Source organism: Tachypleus tridentatus, chromosome 1, assembly GCF_004210375.1.
Source record: "Tachypleus tridentatus isolate NWPU-2018 chromosome 1, ASM421037v1, whole genome shotgun sequence".
Lineage (NCBI taxonomy): Eukaryota > Metazoa > Arthropoda > Merostomata > Xiphosura > Limulidae > Tachypleus > Tachypleus tridentatus.
Window position 1 is genome coordinate 84,206,469 of NC_134825.1, and position 20,826 is coordinate 84,227,294.

The following is a 20,826-nucleotide window of genomic DNA, read 5'->3' on the forward strand; positions in this document are numbered from 1 at the left end:
CATCATGATATCAGAGAAAAAAATAACAAGATCTGTATTTCGAAGTAAGATATTTAAGTTAAAAAAAAACCTGATATATAAGCAGCAACTGTCATTATTTAAAGTTGGAAAGATGAAATACAGGGTCAAATCATAAACATAAAATAAAAAGTTATACATATATATTTATATACAGTTTTTCAATGAAATATCATTTGAAAGATTTTCAGTATGTTCTTATAATCTGGGCCTAATGATAATCATCCCAAGGTGAGTCAATGTTTGGTATAAGGACTTACACTTCTAAACGCCATAGTTTGTTTCCCATGACAGACATCTCACTTTAGATCTTTGCACTAAAACAACTAACTGCAATTATTCAGCAGCATGTCAAACTGTTGGGCCATCTATTTTCATTTCAGCAAATTTTTATGAACCAAATTGGTGAAACCAAAAATTTCTTCAGCTTGACCTTAATATTCTTAATCAAAGCAGTAGGATAACTTTTGAAAAACAAAATAACTAGACATGTGCAGAACATCTCAACCTGGTTTATATCCTAAGGTTGTATCTCACAGTTGGTGAGAGTTTAAATTCAAATGTAGACACAGACAGATAGAATTATCATATACCAAATTTTCCAATCAGGCTACAGGTTCAAGTGCAGTACACATAATCCAATTTTGCATACACTACCAACTACTTCGAATAACAAATACAAAGAAGAAAAACCAAGTTATCCAAGTATCTGTTTCACCCATTGAGATGCGTATTATTAACATCCAGTTCTATTCTAAAAATGTATATCTGTAAATACTTTAAAGTAAGTATATTTTTCACTGTGATACATGATATTAGAGACAAAATATAAAACTTCTTCATTTAAGGATTTGTTCTACATAATTTTAAACCATGGTTCTTAAAACTTGAGTAACTGTACTGCACTGAATGTTTTTTTTTTAAATAATTTAATTTTACTGGTATATTTATTTTTTGCTATTAATTTCAATGACTGGATAAAATTAATTTAAGGAAAACATTACCATACCTTAAATTTTCTAACAAATATAATTGTTTAGTCATAACTGGAGTATAAAATGCCAAGACTTTCAGAAACAGTTATATCCATTCTATGTCAGAACCTTTCTAAAATGTGCTTTGTGTAAGTAAAAGGTAAGAAGTGTCTTAATCATAAATAGTAGGTTATTCCATTATACAAGCTACTAGGGTGAAGCTGAACAATTATCCTATGGGTAATAAAGGTTTCATAATTCTTAATGCTGAAATATTTTAAATACAAGTTCCACTTTTAATCTCTAATAGCACATTCATAATCGTTTTTAATTTACAGTAAACAATTTCCAATGGTTAGAGCTTACCTTACAGTTTTCAGTCAAGCTTTCATCAGCCAAGTTGCACTTGATGCATCTACACTGACATGCTACTTCCTTCTACCAAATTTTTGCCTTTAAAAGTTACTTAAATACATTTTGAAAGTAAACAAAAACAAGAAATACTTAATCATTTATTGTTATCACTGATAAGCATTAGCTTTAAAGTTATATTGTTTTCTACACCTTTCAGTGCTGTCAGTGGAATTTTGTCATGTTTGAATGCTTGACACTGGTCTTCTATGATGTTTTTCAACAGGCAAATAAATCTGCTTCCTCTGATACCATAAAATAGGATACTATAAACAAAAGTTACAATAATCTGACTTGATCTGTTTAATCTTTTGAGAAATAAATATTATTGAAAGTTGAAACTGGATTCAGAACACGTCAATGATGCCATCTTATATCTAGAATTTAAAGACAGAATACTTTAAATGCATCATAAATTGAAATATATAGTTTAATATTAAATGTCAGATTTCATTACATTCATGTGTCTATTTGATCCAGATTCTGTTGAGAGTGAACTGTTATGTTCATACTGTCAAAAAGGTTAACTTTTATTAATTACTTAATATCTGCCCACGTGTACAGGTATCTGTCCTGATGTTTTGCCACACTAACTTGCCTTTCAATAATTTTTTTTTCTAGCTATGCCTAAATTATTTTTAATTTCTGACATTCTATCTAATATCTTAAAGTCCTTTGTAAAACTACAGCCAGTAGTGTTATTTGTTATTCCATGTCTTAGTTGCTTCTTCAAGAGGTACATTAAGTAAAATAAAAATAGTGGACAACCACACAGAGAAACTTTGTTTTCAATGAAAATACTTTTTCATTATGCTAACAAACATTTTAATGTGCTGTAACACCAAGTTATCCTCTCGTACCTTCATAAGTACAAATGTACTGAATACATTGTGTTATATTATAGTAAAATAGATGTCAAGCGTAAAGCTATATAATGGGCTATCAGTGCTGTGCCTACCATGGTCATGGAAACCTAGTTTTTTTGCATTGTAAGGCTCCTGAATTACCTCTAAGCCACTGACGGAGATTGGGTTTGAGAAAGAGTAGCAATGTTTCTGTTGTTTGAATAATTCATACCTTTAAGTAGTAAAAAATTAGGTCTAATAAACAATCAAACAAAAATAACAGTGGATATTAATTTCTGGGATTTTTTGTACTATGAAAGTAATTCTAAAACTAATTCTGTGGTTGTGTTTCTGATACAAAGATATTGACAAAAAGAAAATCAAACAAATGATGATAATATTACATAAAATGATTTTATTTTCATGGAAGTTATGAAGAAACCCAACAGCTAAACTTAAGTTTCCACTGCATCTGTTTAAACAACACATTTGCACTTTTTTGTTATTCATAATTTGAAAGTTGATTTCAAACATGTTTAAGATAATCATTTCAGATATTACCACATTATGTTTTAACATAGTAACTTATTTCTAAAATTGCAGCTTATAAGTTAGCACTTGTCACTAGTGTTACCATACTTTCTGTGACAGTTTATACATATTTACACAAGATCAGTCACAATGAGTAGTTACAAGTAAATCTGAAAGAAAAAACCCTCAAACGTCTGTTGTACTGTGAATCATACAAGATTAGGCTTGTTACAGTCCATAAATAATAGTGCAGACAATTTTAGTACAAAATATTTTAGCCCATTACAAAAGACAATTATCTAAAGTGGCTCATATAGTTGAATAAGCAAAATATACATACATAATAAAAACTATAGAAGTAAACTTGTGAGCTAGATATTTCTTATACACTTCTGGGGATTTTGAGGTATTTTTCTTCCAGAGAATACATGTATGCTTTAGTAAATAAACTTATAGTTCAAGAAGAAACAATGTAGTGATTATAAATTTTCAAAGAATGTTTGTTTTTTGATCCCATGTATATTTTACACATCAGCAGGAATAGTATCAGTTATATACTTTCTTGTTTACAAAATTTAATACAGTTCTGCCATCAATAACACCACCAAGGCTGACCAGCCAGTGAATGGATGACATCCTTGACCATAACCTGTTTTGTCATTGTAGTGTTCCCATAGATATCCTGTCCTATGAAATTCTTTCAGAATGTTATTAACTAAGTTTTTTCTAAGTTCACCATAGAGTTCTTGAGCTTGATCTTGGTAAGGGCCAGGAAGTTTACTATAATAATTCAAGGCTCTGACTGCTAAATAGTTCATGTTGATCCATATGGAACCCCTCCAATATGGAGGATCATGCTCTGTGTTGTGTTTCATATAAAATGTTGAAGACTTTGCTAATGACCTTAAACCATAGTTAGTCCAAAGTAAATTAGGATCTCTTAAGTCAGTTAGGATTTTGCCCAATTTAGGGTTTTCTGGTCTAATGATTTGCAGAAAGAAAGGGAATAAACTAACATAGCCAAAGTGGTCAATAAATCTGAGAGAAGGTTCTTCTAGGACAGCTCGAACTTTTTCCACTTTTGGTGTAGGTTGTCCGGGAGCTGGAGGAGGAATCTTTGGCTTTACCAATTTCACTTTGTCTGTGTGTAGTCCAAAATCACTGTAAGTCTGAGATAATGGAGACCAATGAAGAGTATCTAACAGTTCATTATCAGTAAGGTATTTATGGGTTGCTGCATAAGCATGCCATGGCTTTCCAAGTTTTTCTCCAAGAAATGCTAAGACTTTAGCTGCTAGTGCCATCCAACATCGAAGATCAATGTGTCTTTCATCATGAGATGGATGAGAAGCTCGAGGATAATCATCTAACCCTGATGTTAAAGTTTTGGGAATAAGCTCTTTTTCTGTTAAAGCTTCTCTTCCACGCCACCTATAGCTACCTGGAAGTTTGCCTGCTTGAGTAAAGTTGAACCAATCAAAATAAGCTTGCAGACGAGGATAGACTCTTCTCAAGAATTCTATATCCTCTTCTACTTCACCAAGTTCCATTCTTTGAACAATGGATTCCAGAGCCAACAACAGAGTTGGAGGGTTTCCATTTGTATTCTTTTGGACAATGAATTCAGTTGGAACCCTGGACTGAGCCTCAAGACCTAGGATCTGCTCCCGTGGAATCCAGCCTTCAACATTCATAAGGTCTAACCAATGTCCTAAAATTTCCTTAGAAATCTCAACATCCCATCTACTTATTAACAAATTGTGAAAGCCTTCATCCCAGAGAAATCCACGTGGAAAGAAAGACCTAGATGGTACAGCTGTAAATAGGGGTGCCTCCCAATACTGTATTGGTTCTTTATTGTGTTGTGACTGTACCAATGAAGCACCATAGAAGTAGCCAAGGCTACCAATCATATTACTCATGGCAGCTTGGGCAATCTGAATTTCTTCTTTTACAAACTTCTTAGGACTTAGCTGAAATACTCTTTCAAATTTTACATCAAAATTATCTTTATGTTTTTTAAGTTCTGTAGTGTATGTGTTGCTTTTTAGGCTATTAAACTGGTTAAGTATGCTGGCAGATTTAAAGAGTACCTCTAATTCATAGGGTGGTAATGCTGTAACTTGGTGTACAATAAAATTAATTTTTGTTTCTACTCCTTTTCCTGTTTGTTTCTGGGAATGTCCAATGAGGCCTATGGTAGGGGGTTCATTCTTTTTGTCAGATTTAAACAATGCTAAATGTTGCATTACTGTTTCTTTCAGTTCATGAAGCCCTAGAGGAGCTGTTGCTGTTAAAAAATGGTACTTGGTTAATGAAGATGTACACTCAAAATTGACCTTAAACTTTCCAAGATCAGAGGTTTCTCCTTGTATTTCTGATAACTGGTTACCAGACAGCAATGATGGTAGAATGACACCCTCACCATCCAAGGCCGTATAGAAAAGAAGGGAAATAGGAAACTGAATCGTACTGTTAGAGGGCTGAAATACAAAAATAATTAGGGTATGAAAAAAAAAGCATTACAAGCTATACAAATCCTTCAACTAATTAATCAAAAAATTCTTCAGTTGCAAAAAACTGACAGTAACACAAATCTTATTCTACAGTATCATGCAAAGACATGCTACAATTTAATTCATTTTAATATTAATTTTCAGCAAAAACAAGTGCAGAATCACATTTAATGGAACAACAGTTCTAGAGTGTAAGGAATTTAAAAACGTATGACATACATATTTCCCTTTTCAGGAAATTGGAAGTTACTTTAAAATATACACTATTTATTTCAAATAAAATTTAATGAGATCATTCATTTGTAAAATGGTGTTACTGCCTCTTCAATGATTCAGTAAATTTCTTTTACTTTTATCAGTACAACAAAAATACCATGAAAGAAACCTGTACAATTTTTGTTTTTAGTAATACTTACTCGTGGTTTTACTGTAATTCTTGCTGTCCAGTCACCTCCAAAATCACCTACTGAACGCTTCACAAAAGTTGTTGTTATTGTGTATTCATCCTCCACAATATCCTGCTCACCAAAATTGAGGCCATCATGCTGAAGCCATCCATATTTCTTCAAGCCATCCCACTGATTGCACCAGTGTCGAAGCTTAAGGTTATCTTTTATGTTCTGGGAGAACCACATAAGTCCAGTGACTAATGAATGTGGACTACGTGTCTTCAGTCCAAAATAGACACCAGGTCTATAGCTTCCCCAGTATCTTTCAGATATTTCAAGGCCTTTTCTGGTTATAACCTTTGGAACAGCCAGTGGCATCCTGACACGGTTTTCAATGTAACGTTGATAATATATAAATCCTGCAGCACACAGTGCCACAAGGATACTACAGAATAAGAAGTAAGGGAATCTGTTAATCCATAATTTTTTATCAGTCTGTTTCTTACGCTGCAATTTGTTGATGGTTTGTGATTTACTATGCCCAGATTGAGATGAAGAGTTTTCCTGATGAGATCTCCTTTGTTTTGCCATGATATCTTAATGAAATGAGACAAAAACAACATTATATACATATAAACACACACATACATACATACATACAAATAAAAGGTTCTTGCAAATAAAACAGGAAATTATCTGCAATGATATGAAAGACCAGGAACAAACAAAATCTGAGAGAAGTAGACAAATATACTGAAATGAATTTTCCAATTAAAACAAAAAATTAGCATTGTTAATTAAACAGTTCTACATAGAAGTCTAAAAATATAAAAGAAGTGTTATCCACTTAATAAGAACATGGAAACTACATGTCAGTTTGCTTCAGGATTAAGTTTTACAATAAAATAAACATAATTTCAGCTTACAATACTCTCCTACTCTATTTATTACATTAATATTTCATTCTTATTAGTTAAGGGAAATTTTTCATTTCAGAGCTTAATGTAAATTATTATATTTTTGGACAATAACGAGTTGGAGAGATGTTTTTTTTATGACTTTCATTTTAGTTCTAGGGCCACAAGAAACCATTTTCTCTATATTTTATATACAGACCTTTTATAGGTCTTACAATAAAAGATGCTCTATAGACCTTACTCACAGTACTCTGTAAGTTACGGTTGGAAATGTGGATACATGAGAGTACTTTATTATTGCTTTAACTTGTTAGAACAACCTGTCTTCCAGATACTCCAACAAGATGACTGAATAGCTCAACATGTGAAAAATATTAATGAAGCTTAGGACTTATTTTACTAACTTGATCAAGTCAGTAAAAACTGAATACATCCCTTTCACAATCTTAGACTCCAATTGAAATATTGTTCCTATATAAGTAAAGAGGATAACTACTATGAAAATATAAGTTACTTACACAACATATTATGAATATAATAAAAATGCTAAATTGATTATAGATTTCTTACTAGAATTTTACAGAATGTAAAAAAAGAAAAGTCAAAAAGTTATTGTTAAAACTAGGAGCACATGAAAATCTCTAAATGTCAAACTTCAAATGCAGGGTTGCCATGCAGAAAGAGCAAAAGATAATGTAAATTCTTTATGGAATTTTAGAGGGAGCCTCATGAACAAGGAAAGAAACGTGTTCAAATTGCTGACATTTTATCTCAAAAAAATGAAATGAAGGCGAGTTACTTAAGTAGTATTTTTAACATAGAACTTTTCCACTTGGATTCTATTTATGTTGAGGAAGGACAAAAACTGTTAATGGAGAGTTTTTAAATTTCTAAATGTAAAACTTCTGTCTATAGTGAGATATACCCTAAAACCTTGAAGATGTTTCTCAAAAAAATAATTGGTGAGACTTATTTTGTATACTTCTCGTTTCAAATAACTTAAATCTATACTGTATAGAACAATTAATAGGACCTTGTAATCGTATAATTACAATATAATAACCAACCACATGAACTGAAATGCAACTAACTGATAGTCTCATACTGTCTTGTCTCAGTTATAACTGAATCACAAAGCTGAATGTTGTGATCAAGCAAAAACTTCCCAGATTAATAAAAACCAGACCAATCCAAGAAGGCTGTTAGTGACTGACTAAGAATGTCTCAAATATCATTAAAAGAATATGTACCAACTGTCAATGATTAAAATGCTGGGATACCCAGAAAAAGCAGACCACCACAAGCAGATGACTGCTATCTATCAATTCTAAATTCATCAAAATTATAGGATATCTACTCTAATTTTCAAAAAGTTATTTACAATAATAACTAAACATTGTGTAGCATAGAGACTGTCTAAGACTGATTTTGCATGGAAAACATGTATGCCAGATGTCCTAAAAGATACATCAGGCTCACAGTAAGTCACAGAACAGCTAATTTAAAATGGCACCAAGAAAATGTGCAATAGACCAATGATATGCTGAGGAATGTTCTTTTTAGAAATAAGCTTATCATCCACTCAGAGGCATATACTCATTTGTACAGAACCTGGATTCAGAACCCTAGATTTCAAGTGAGAAAATAATGCACATGGATTGCACTAATAGAAAAACAGTGTGTCTGGCAATAAGCATTCAAAATGCACTAACAACCACATACTGTAGGATTCTGCACATTTCAGGATGTTATTTATAATGCTGTTGTCCTGGATTTCTACTTAATATATAATAATTTCCACTCTTGCCATACAAGACTCTGTTACCAAATTCCTTGAAGATGAAATAACTGATTAAGTGGAAATGACTGCAAAAATGACACACTTCAGTCCCATCAAACACTTATGAGTTGTTCTTTGGAGATGCACTGTATCTCATTAACTGATTTTAGACAAAAACAAATTTCTTCAGAGCAGTTCATACTCCTTATACTTTCTTTTTCATTTCCATTTTGAAAGTGATTTTTTTTTTCACAATAAAAGATGAGTCTTTATTAGTTGTTTATGCCAACTAGTTTTGGTAACAAAGTTACCATCTTCAGAACTTGTGAATATAGTCTTATTTTAACCTACCTTAAACTCCAACCATTAAAAAGTAAGTTCACTTTGAAAAAAAAAAAGATCAGGAAACAAGATGAGGTAAACAGTAAATAAGTGAATACTTAAGATGAGGTCTTTCCAAGAAAAGATGGTGATTTTTCCATCTCTATTTTTATTCACAAATGTGTTTAATAATACAAATCCTTTTTTTATGTTCCTTTCTGTGTTTCCCTTTTTTTTTCTTTTATATATTCACAAATATCTCATTTTCCTAATCATATTTACCATCAAAGTGCCAAAAATGTTTGGCTACAGTTCAGGATAGTGTGTCAATGCCATACTGGTGTAAGTTTTACCACAGCTACAAATGTTTTGATAAATTCCATCTTTGCCATCAATCTTTTCTTTATTTTGTATATGGTTAAAAGTTTCATTACGTTATATCGAATAACACAAGCTATTTAATACTCCTTCAATCTAAATACTTTTGCAAGTGTTTATGAAATAAGAGAGAAATGGTAGAGTACTGAATTTATTTTGAGATTATGTTACCAAAGTTAATATGAAACATCTTTTGTAAATGTTCATCAATAATTTTATGGAAAGCTATGCTAATAATTGTACAGTCATAATCTCTAACACCACTGTTACTGCTTTTAACTCTTATGTAATTGTTTATACCTATTACATCAGAATGTATATATAAATTTAAAGCATGCTTACCACAAATTTTTCCATTTAAAGTTTTCACATTTTTGTAATTTGAATGACAGTAAGTTACAACTTATTGGTATCATGCAAAATTGACAGACTGCATAAATGGCAGACTTCAATCACAACAAACACATAAAAAATGGTCTTGGGAGATGCACTACAAGGTTGCCCGTAAGTCCTTACCCATCCATATATCTTATGTATCCAGTGTATCTGTGTGCTGTCCCTCATTCTTGCTGCATAATATTATGTGATGCCATGTTATGCGAGACATTGTCCTTAACATAGCAGGGGTTATTGTTCCAACTGTCGCAGTAATAGCTGCCTTCAACTCATCATTAGTATTATAACTATGTTTATAATAACATATGGATGGGTAGGGACTTACGGGCCACCCTGTATATTCTAACAAGTGATTCCAAACAATAAAGATAAATTGAAAGTAGCTCTTTCTTAGAAATAGTGAAGTAATTCTTTTGTCATAACTCCAGGTGTAATAGGTATTGAATTATTTCATACTATTATTAAATACATAATTTGCCAACACTATAACAGGGCATCATACAAATTTATGGTCAGTGAAACAGTTGAACAATAAGCCTGTATCTCATCTGAAATTTATATCCAATGCTAAAAGTAAAATCTTAGAGTAGATGTAATCTTTCATAATTTGCTTTCACTTTTAGCCTTTACTTTGGTCTTTTTATGAACTTTTAATTCAGACTTGTGCTGTTTAGCCCAAGATAGTTTATTTTCTTGTAAACTCAGTAAATATACTTTTGCTTCTGTCAAAAAATACTTCATTTTACAGGCAAAAGTAAAGTTAGGGCATTGATTTTTTTTTTCCATATCTGATCAAAAGACAATCATAAAATGCCTAATTTTTATCAGAATTAATTGAAGGTGATTAATACCTCCCTACAAAGGCTTAGCCTTGTCAAATCTAAAGTACTTTAAATTCCAATAATCCTTTTCTATGCATTGTGTCATACACAAGATATTTGAATTGAATACAGCAAAAAACTGTACTACACATAGTAGATAGAGAGAAAGAGAAAAAGAAGAGATAATTTATAACTCAAGTAATACACAGCACAGTAAGGAATAGTGAAATAACTGTTTTGTAATTGTACTGTCATTAGTCTAGGTGTAATAATTATTAAAGTTCATATTATTATACACATTAGCTTGCCAACACTGTAATAGATTATCATACAGTTATGGCCAGTCAAACTGCTGAATGGTAGATTCCAGCTGAGATAAGGATCTGTATTTAATGCAGTTGTTACTATTACTAAATTGTTCATTAGAATCTTAATTTTATGCTAAAATATCCTTTGAACAAAACAACTGTGTTCAAATTTGCAAAGATTTACATGAGGTTGGTGCCATTTTAAGCCCAAAGATACTACTTTTTTTTTCTTATCACAATACTAAACGTGGCTTTGCACGTGGCTGAATACAATTCAATTCAATTTGTATTATTATAATTGTTGCTTACGAATATTTATTATTATTACAAAGTATGTGTTATTTGAGTTTCTACACGAGCTATTTCCTCAAATCTACTAAACAGTGAGTAAACACTTTTATTAGCTTATAAATATTACGAAGAACTGATCCATGCTATCAACATTTCCGCTTGATGTCGCCACAAAACATACTACCTTTCTAACTTAAAAATGTTTGAGATATCAAAGTTAAGCCTTAGCTACGCATAACAACCAGTACTACGTATTATATCATTTATAAAAAGAAAGTTTTCAATATTTTCTCACTGACATGTAAAATTTTAAACATAATAAAACTGAAAATGTATTTAATACGTACGCGACAATTAAAAATACACGTCTTTACCTGTCTTTTATACTATAAACAATTAACAATGGGTTGCAGGAGGGTAACGCTCTATCTTGCAAAGTTCCTAACGTTGCCTTGCTCATAAGTAATCACGGTAATAGGAACACTTAGATATTATATGCTACCATTTTGTGTCTAACTTTGAAACTTACCGTACGACTTACATGTTATACGATATCGTTCTCTAAAATAATTGGGTAACACTTAAATACACTTTTTAGCTCTCTGTGAAATTAAACTGTTAATATTTAGAAATTATAATATTCACAATATTATTCCTGTTACGTGTGTATACATATATATATATATATATATATATATATATACATATAGCGCCCCCTGCTAGTACAGCAGTAAGTCAACGAATTTACAACGCTAAAGTCAGGAGTTCGATTCCCTCAGTGGGTTCAGCAGATAGCCCGATGTGGCTTTGCTATAAAAAAACACACACACATATATATATGAACAAAACCAAGCGACCTTATAGTCATTTGTAAACAGCGGTTGTAAACATTTCTAATTATTTACATTGTTGTGACATACTCCAACGTTGGGCAAATTCTGTTGTTGTTGTTTTGAATTAAGCACAAAGCTACACAATAGGCTATCTGTGCTCTGCCCACCACGGGTATCGAAATCCAAATTTTAGCGTTGTGAATCCGCAGACATACTGCTGTACTAGCGGGGGGCCTCTACAGTGGGAAAGTTTCATGTGAGCGAACAGTATACCTAAATTTCCATCATTAGTTCTGCTTTGAAAATGCTAGAGGACCACTGGTCAATTTAAGAAAGCATTCGATAGAATGATAGAATAATTTCGTCTTCATATTAGCTCATGTGCTGACATCTTCACGTGCACTACTTGCAGTTTCAGCAATGAAATCATCTAAGTATGTTTGTTCTCTCCTTTGCACTTTTGTGTCCTGGATGTCAATGCTGTTGTTGATGCAGAAGGCCATTGCTTTTTCATATATTTCTTTTGCCTCTTTTATTTGTTTTTATATTCTTGAAAGTGCTACATAATTATTTTAAAAAATAGACTGCTTTTGCTAGATCAAGGTTTTTCTTTCTGAAGAAGTTTGTGCTAATAAGAGAATGGAACATAAAAAGGCAGTACACTGGAGGCAGTTTGTTCAGCTTTGTTAACAGATCAATGGTTGTTGAAGATTTGATTTCTGAAAAGTGCTGAAGAAGAACTGGGAAGTTTGTTATTAGCACATTTACGGAATTATCTTGCAAAACCAGGGAGTATCTTATAGCAGTACCAGTTCACTTTATTTCAAACCAAATTAAGCTTGGGCATCGGTAATATATGGTATGCAGCAGTATATGTTTTCGTGATTTTGTAATTCGTGGGATATATTTACTTTTGTTAGTTTATTTTTCTTTTTGTCTAGGTGTGTGCATATAATGTATTTATCACCCGTATTGGACTATACATTTTTGGGCCTCAGCACATGAAACAAAACAAAATTTCAACATACTTAGAAATCAAATAAACACAGCCATAAAACTATGCTCACCAGATAAAATTAACGACCAATTAGACAAAATAAAACAATACTTCATCAAATCATAAGTTTCTTCCACAAATCGGAGAAAACATTATACGCATACACCCAGACAAAAATAAAAATCAACTAACAAAAGTAAATATATCCCACGAATTAAAAAATCACGAAACCATATAAGCTTGGACATCGCCTAATCTTTGGTGATGCATTTGTGATATGGTAAAAATGTATACAGTTTCCAATGTATTAAAAAATTAAGTACATTTGATTGACTTGTATGTATGCCAGAGCACTATGTTGAGCTGATAGGCGTAACAATCAACGTAAATAGTTTTTAAGTGATATTTCCGAAGTCTAGCTTGAACACTACTATTTCTTTCAATCAAAATTACTGTACCATCATACATGTATGCTATACCTTGAAGACTGCGTAGCTCGTTGACTCTTAAGCATTGCTAATAATTGACTAATTTTTCATAATTTGATGAAAAAAAGTTTGTTTCTATATGTGTAAAAACGGCTGGTATGAGTTGAGAAAATGTTTTATGTAGAGAAGCGAACAACATTTCGACCTTTTTCGGTCATCGTCAGGTTCACAAAGAAAGAAAGAGGTAACTGACCGATAGCTGACCACATGTTTGAAGGGGGTTGTGTCACTGAGTGTAGGAACGTAGAGGGCGTGCTTTGATGTTTGATTATATTTATTAATATAGGTATAAAGGTGTTCCTTTGTATTGGTTTATTTTGGGCTTGACATGTTGTATAAGTAAGGCTTCTCGTCTCATAATCTGAGGTTCGCGGGTTCGACTCCCGGTCGCACCAAACATGCTCGCCCTTTCAGCCGTAGGGGCGTTATAATGTGACGGTCAATCCAACTATTCGTTGGTAAAAGAGTGGCCCAAGAGTTGGCGATGGGGGGAGATGACTAGCTGCCTTCCCTTTAGTCTTACACTGCTAAATTAGGGACGGATAGCGCAGATAGCCCTCGAGTAGCTTTGCGCAAAATTTTAAAACAAGCAAGCAAGTAAGGCTTATTGAATTTTACGTTTGTTTCTTTACTTAGTATTTAGATGTTTTTTATGGTTATGTTTATTTGAGTTGCAGTGTTCGAAAACGTGTGAAGGTGACTTTTTGTGTTCTTTGAATCTGGTTTCCATTTTTCCACTTGTTTCTCCAATATAGAAGTCGTGGCATCTATCACATAGTATTTTATAAATAATAATGGTGTGGTGTTTGTCAGTGTAGTTTTTACATAGTATAGATCTTAGTTTTGTGCCTGGTTTTTGAATAAATTTGCTATTAACTGGAATGTCATATTTTGTTACAAGTTTTCTGCTGATGTCGGTATATATATATATATATATATTTATATATATATGGGATGCAGCAGTATATGGTTTCGTGATTTTTTAATTCGTATGATATATTAATTTTTGTTAGTTGATTTTGCTTTTTGTGTAGATGTGTGCTTATAATGTTTTGTCCTCCACAAACCGTAGAAAACATTATACGCACACATCTATTCGAAAACCAGGCACAGAACTAAGGTCTATACTATGTAAAAACTACACTGACAAACACAACACCAGCATTATTTATAAAATACAATGTGATAACTGCCACTACTTCTACACCCTTGTGCAAATTAATTGAAACAAATAGTCATTGTACAATATTTTCAGCATGGCGGCCGGTGTAGGCTCGCTGGAACCGCTGATTTCCTTTAATAGTTATTTTTTTTTTTTTCACACAGACGGCGTCATTAGCTGTGTTTTGCAGTACGGTCGATCTATTTTTGGGATATATGACAAAATTTTGAGGAATATTACATCATTCGAAATTGCGTTAGACTTTTCTCAAAATTGAGGCTATTTATTTTACTGCTAATCAGTCGTCTTTCAGCCGTCATACACAATGGACGTGACTCCTAGAAAGCGTACAAAGATTGTGAAACTGCACGAGCACACCGGCATGACTTACAGGGAAATCGCGGACGTTGTTGGTGTTAGTCTATCGACCGTCAGCCGTGTGATCAAGGCTAAAGTGAGTACCGGATCTATCAGTCCAAAACGTAAAGGAAGATGTAACCGAAAAAGGAAAACAACTCCAAGAGACGACGCGTACGTGATAAGGGAGAGTGTGAAACATCTACGGAAGACAAGTGACGCCATGAAAAGAGATTTGGAGGTCAAAGGAATAAAAGTCAGTTCTTCAACGGTTCGTCGCAGGCTTCTTGATGTCGGTCGAAGGGCAAGGAGACCAGTCAAAAAACAACTTCTTACCAACTCAATGAAGAAAAAACGGTATCAATGGGTCTGAAATACAAGAACTGGACGCAAGAACAATGAAAAAGGGTGTTATTTAGTGACGAGACTCATTTTTCGTACAGGGTCAAAGAAGTCTGCATGTTTGCAGATCTCCAGGTGAGAAATTTCGAGAATCTCACATCAATCAGTTCGTAAAATATCCCTTGAAGAAGACGTTTTGGGGCTTTTTCAGCTACTATGGTGTCAGAGGCTTACATATCGTAGAAGGTATGATGCGAGGACCACAGTACATCGAAGTTTTGCAGAAAGAGTCATTCCAGAATTGAAAAAGAGATTTCCAGATGGATTTGGCATTTTTTTTAGCAAGATCTGGCTCCGTGCCACGCATCGAAACTTGTGAAGAATTTTACGACTACAACGCGAATAAAGGTGTTGGATTGGCCTGGAAACTCTCCAGACTTAAATTCTATTGAAAATCTTTAGGCGATTTGTAAAGAAAGACTTCGGGAAAAGTTTTTTTTTTTTGGAATTTCGCACAAAGCTACTCGAGGGCTATTTGTGCTAGCCGTCCCTAATTTAGCAGTGTAAGACTAGAGGGAAGGCAGCTAGTCATCACCACCCACCGCCAACTCTTGGGCTACTCTTTTACCAACGAAAAGTGGGATTGACCGTCACATTATACGCCCCCACGGCTGGAGGGCGAGTATGTTTAGCGCGACGTGGGCGCGAACCCGCGACCCTCGGATTACGACCAAGCCTTACGCGCTTGGCCATGCCGGGCCTCGGGGGAAAAGACTGTACTACAAAGATAAGCTAATTGAGGCCATAATTGAGGTGTGGTACCGCGATCCAAAAATTAGTAAATATTGCAGTCAACTCGTGGACTCGATGTCAAAGCGGATTAATGATCTTCTGACAAATAAAGGCGGTCATATCATGTATTAATTTGCGAGTAATTTTTGGATTCTCAGAAATAAAACGCAAAAAATTGAAGAAATCGTAATTTTCCGTCTTGTTTCAATTAATTTGCACAAGGGTGTATATTGGAGAAACAAGTAGAAAAATGGAAACCAGCTTTAAAGAACACAAAAAGTCACCTTCACATGTTTTAGAACACTGCAAATCAAATGAACACAACATAACCATAAAAAACACCCGAATACTAAATAAAGAAACAAACATAAACAAACGCAAAATTAAAGAAGCCTTATTTATGCAACAAGTCAAGCCCAAAATAAACTAATACAAAGGACAAAGGAACATCTTTATACCTATACTAATAAATATAATCAAACATCAAAGCACGCCCTCTACATTCCTACACTCAGTTACACAACCCCCTTCAAACATGTGGTCAGCTATTGGTCAGTTACCTTTTTCTTTCTTTGTGAACCTGACGATGACCGAAGAAGATCGAAATATTGTTCGCTTCTCTACATAAAACATTTTCTCAACGTATACCAGCCGTTTTAACATATATATTTTTCTTTACAAGTGGGTTTTCTCGTCATCACGGATTGTTTGTTTCTGAATTTCCAGCAAAGCTACACGAGGGCTATCAGTATAAAGAGGTCACATCATCCTACGTGTTAATAACTGCTTAAAGGAGGGGTGAAAATGCGTTTCAGAGTCCAGAGGACCGTCATAACAGGAGACAGTGGAATGGTGATCACGATACCCTATTTTGCAATGCACACCATTTCGAGCTATTCACTGAAGGCAGAGCAAAAACGGGCAGCTGTTCCCTTCTGCTTTGCCCATACAGTCCATGGGTTGTACATCCGAAACTGCCATATTTATGAAGCAACCATCGTGAATTAGATAGCCTTCTAGCATGCTTGTGGAATGTCTAATCTCTACGAGAGCATATACAAGAGTGTACGAGTCAACACAGTTTACAGTGCAGATTTTAATGTTAAAGAACACCTTATTAGGCACCACTTGTTACAGAAAGGAATCCAAAGAATAAAGAGGAAGAAGGAAATGCCTCAGAAATAAAAAAAAAGAATAAAACTTATCAGTCAAATTAGTGGATGAGAGGAACTATGGAATAAGTTACGGGATGAAGAAGATAGAGAGGAGTAGGTCAAATGGAGCATAAGGTAGACCCTTTTAATAGGGAATAAAAAGACAGTTGTACGTACCCTGGAGGGTACCTGTAGATACAATACCACACCTTAGGGCCCATACTGGATACAGCAGTCTAATGGGGTTTGGACGAGGGTAAAAATGGGAGATAGAAGGTGGGAAAATACGAAAAAAAGAGATACAACCCTCCCTAGCCACTGTGGTACTGGGAGAAAGGAGAAGACAGGTAAGATGATAAAGGGTAAGTGAAACGCCAGTGCTAAACAAAACAGACCAGTAATGTCTGCAAGTCAATAGCAGAAGAAAATATGTCTTAATGAACAAGTTGAAGAAGAAGCAGGAGGAAAGCAGTCCAAATGGAGGTAAATAAGGGCTTGGAGGATCACATTAAAGACTCAATACGCAAAGGGAGGATGCCTAGGTAGCCTCTGAATCTGGAAAGAATGTAGGAGCATAACAAGAACAGAAGTAAAATCCCTACAGTTAGTGGAAAAATGGAAGGTAAGAAAGCGAGCTACTTGAAATCCAGAAAGTGAGAAGACTGAAGGCTACGGTAAAGAAACATGTGAGAACTTCCACCACCTGAGCCACAGAAGGCTAGTTACCAGGAAATCTCGCGCCAGCTGACCAACATCAGTTTCCACCTGCACTGGTACACTTTCATGGAATGGAAAGAGCTAACAGGGAGGCGCTTCGACACGTCAAGCCAGATCTGATCGCCGAGGATAGGACAAGAATCAGGCAGGAAGATATAAAATGGGGTAATTGGGATATAGAGTGGGGGATCAAGGATGAAGAAGGGACAGAGTAAAAAGGACAAGAGGAGCAGTATTGGAGCCTTAGAAATCAAGGTTGTGCCGGCCAATCAGGAAGACCCAAGAAGGAATGGAATGTATCAGAGAAATCAAGCAATGAAGCAGTTGAATGGAACGGTACACATAAAAGAATAAAAGTACACTGTCCCTATCTACTATCTAGCGAAACCACAGCCAAGGGAACGGGCTTGGAGAAATCAGCGTGGAAACATTTTTCCACTAACTGTAGGGATTTTACTTCTGTTCTTGTTATGCTCCTACATTCTTTGGTGTGGGAGGGATTCGAACCCATGGCCATTAGATTATTGGTCTCATCTACGGCATAAAGAATACAATTACCAGTTCATCATACTTCAAAATACAGGAAAATTGGAACTTATTTACAATTTATAGTCTATATACATTAAATTTATTTAAATCACTAAAATTTAAGCGACATAAATAATTTATAAATATGTTATTGTTTCGTAAATACTACTTTATAAATTAAAATATACAATAAACAAACCAAATACAATAAGGAAAAAATTTACAGTTAACTTTCTTGCGATATTTGGAAACTTGTTTTTTTTATGATTTGCACCTCAAGCTTGTGGCTGTTTGTTACCTCTCTGATGTGCAGGTGATTTGGGCATTGTATTAAATTACACTGTTGTTTTCCGTAATGCATAATTGTTTTTTTGTGAAGTATCACTCTTCAGATTTGAATATGGATTCAAAAGACAATTGGAAAAATTGTAACTGTATTATTGAAAGCTTATTGGTGAACAAATTTGGAACAAAGAATATTAATGATAAAGAAAGCATCATCAGAAATGGTAGACCGACGCCAGCTCTACATCCGACTTGAAGAACAAAGCAGGGTATTTGAAAATTCATTATAAACCAAGATGACAGGACATCTTGGTCAGCTGCTTGTCGTAACCTGTAGAAGCTTTTCTGCTGGCCGTGTTTATTATTTATCAATGAATTTGGAACATGTAACTGAAGTGAATTTGATGATATAAATAATATGCATAAAGCAATTAAAAGGCATGAAAATTCCTCCAGTCATATATTTTCAACTCTAGTCCTAGCTAGATTTGGGAAATCACGGATTGAATTCCAACTAAATAAACAACATAAAATAAATGTGCTAATGCACAGTGTAAAGGTGAAGAGTAATAGAAACATTTTAAAAGGATTAACTGAGTAATATGCTATTTGTGCGAAAAACCATTAGCATTTAGGTTTTATGACGAATCACTCATCTGCTAACCGAGGCAATTAGCTGAAATTGGTTTATTTTGAATTTAGCGCAAAGCTACATGAGGGCTATCTACGCTTGCCCTCCCTAATTTAGCAATGTGAGACTAGAGGGAAAGCAGTTAGTCATCACCACCTACTCCTTTACCAATGAATAAAGGGATTCACCGTAACATTATAACGCCCCCACAGCTGAAATGACGAGTATATTTGGTGTGGGAGGGATTCGAACCCATGGCCATTAGATTACGAGTCGAGTGTCTTAACCATCTGGCCATGCCGGGACACTGGTATTGTAAAATTTCTGTAAGAAATATGATCCATTATTGAATTCACATTAAGAGATATTGAGTTTTTTCTTTAGCCTGTCAAATAAAATCCAAAATGTCATGTTTTTTTTGTTTTTTTTTAAATTAGCGCAAAGCAACATAAAGGCTATCTGCGCTAACCATCCCTAATTTATCAAAGACTAGAGGGAAGGCAGCTAGTCATCACCAACTCTTTTACCAACAAATAGTGGGATTGACCGTCAATTATAACGCCCCCACGGCTGAAAGGGTGAGCATGTTTGGTGCGACCTCATGAGTTGGGTAGGAGAAATGTTGAATAAAAACAAAAGCGAAATAAACGATTCTCCGTTTGTGGCTCTTACTTAAATGAAACTTCTGGTGGAAAAAAAAACATTTATTAGCTTTCTAGTGTTGTGCAATATATGACTAAAAATAGTGAAATTTGCGATAGATGTCTGGGGCTTACAAATGTTAGTGCAAATTAAACAGCTGTATGTTTATCCAAGATAGTGTTCAATTTAGCTGATGAATTAAATATTGGGTCAAAATGTGCTATGCACACCTATGATTGGACAAGTGTGATGTCCATTGAGCTGAATGGGCTTCAAAAGAAAGTTAGAGATAAGTATCTAAGAGCATTTTTCATTCATTGTATGGCACATATATTGAATTTAGTGTTGTCGCAATCTATGACAAAGATCTAGGAGTGTGACAGATTATTTGCAAAACTTAAATCATTCTCTTTGTTTTTTGTGATATCAATGAAGCGTGTGCACTTCTTAAATACTGAAGAATGGATTCTCGGAAGTGGTCCTGACTCATTGGAATCATAATTACTACCTTGGAATACACGGAAAAACTGGTCGACTAACTTCAAAACATTGATAAATTTGGCAACTGGGATACTGAAATCTTTACCTGTTGCGCCCAAGCACTTTCATCGAATCGATTTTGAGTTCAATTTCTTGTTGAATATATTTGCCAGTATTTTTTCATATACAAATCTATTTTTGATGTTCTACAGAATAGGATATTTGACATATCTGACTGTATGGATGAAGTAAATAAAATTGTAACTATTCTGCAAAAGAGATAGAGAAGAAGACGATTTTCAATTAATTTTGGGCAGCAATCGATTGATTATACCGCCATACGAGTACTAAAGTAAATATGAAGTAATCGCGGAGAAGACATTAAAATAACATACCGAAATTTATTTTATTAAATTTTGGATGCAATTTGCGGCCAAATTGAAATCAGGTTCCAAAGCTTGGAAAACAAAACATTCCTCGAGCTTTTTGACATTTAAAACAGAGAGGGAACAAAAAATATTT

General features: G+C 34.1%; 1 protein-coding gene across 3 annotated transcripts; it reads right to left on the reverse strand.

The window, feature by feature from the left end:
- Positions 1-2,643: 2,643 nt before the first annotated feature.
- Positions 2,644-11,561, reverse strand: GCS1 (mannosyl-oligosaccharide glucosidase). Of its 3 annotated transcripts, none has more exons than XM_076508941.1 (3): positions 11,426-11,561; positions 5,712-6,280; positions 2,644-5,262 (listed from the first exon to the last, which is right to left on the reverse strand). In XM_076508941.1, exons 2-3 carry the CDS (start codon positions 6,273-6,275, stop codon positions 3,355-3,357), a joined length of 2,472 nt encoding a protein of 823 aa, XP_076365056.1. In that variant the 5' UTR covers positions 6,276-6,280; positions 11,426-11,561; the 3' UTR covers positions 2,644-3,354. The 3 variants fall into 3 exon arrangements, with proteins under 3 accessions (XP_076365056.1, XP_076365047.1, XP_076365064.1); XM_076508932.1 differs by lacking the exon at positions 11,426-11,561 and adding an exon at positions 11,271-11,419; XM_076508949.1 differs by lacking the exon at positions 11,426-11,561 and adding an exon at positions 11,244-11,332.
- Between the last annotated feature and the right edge of the window lie 9,265 nt (positions 11,562-20,826).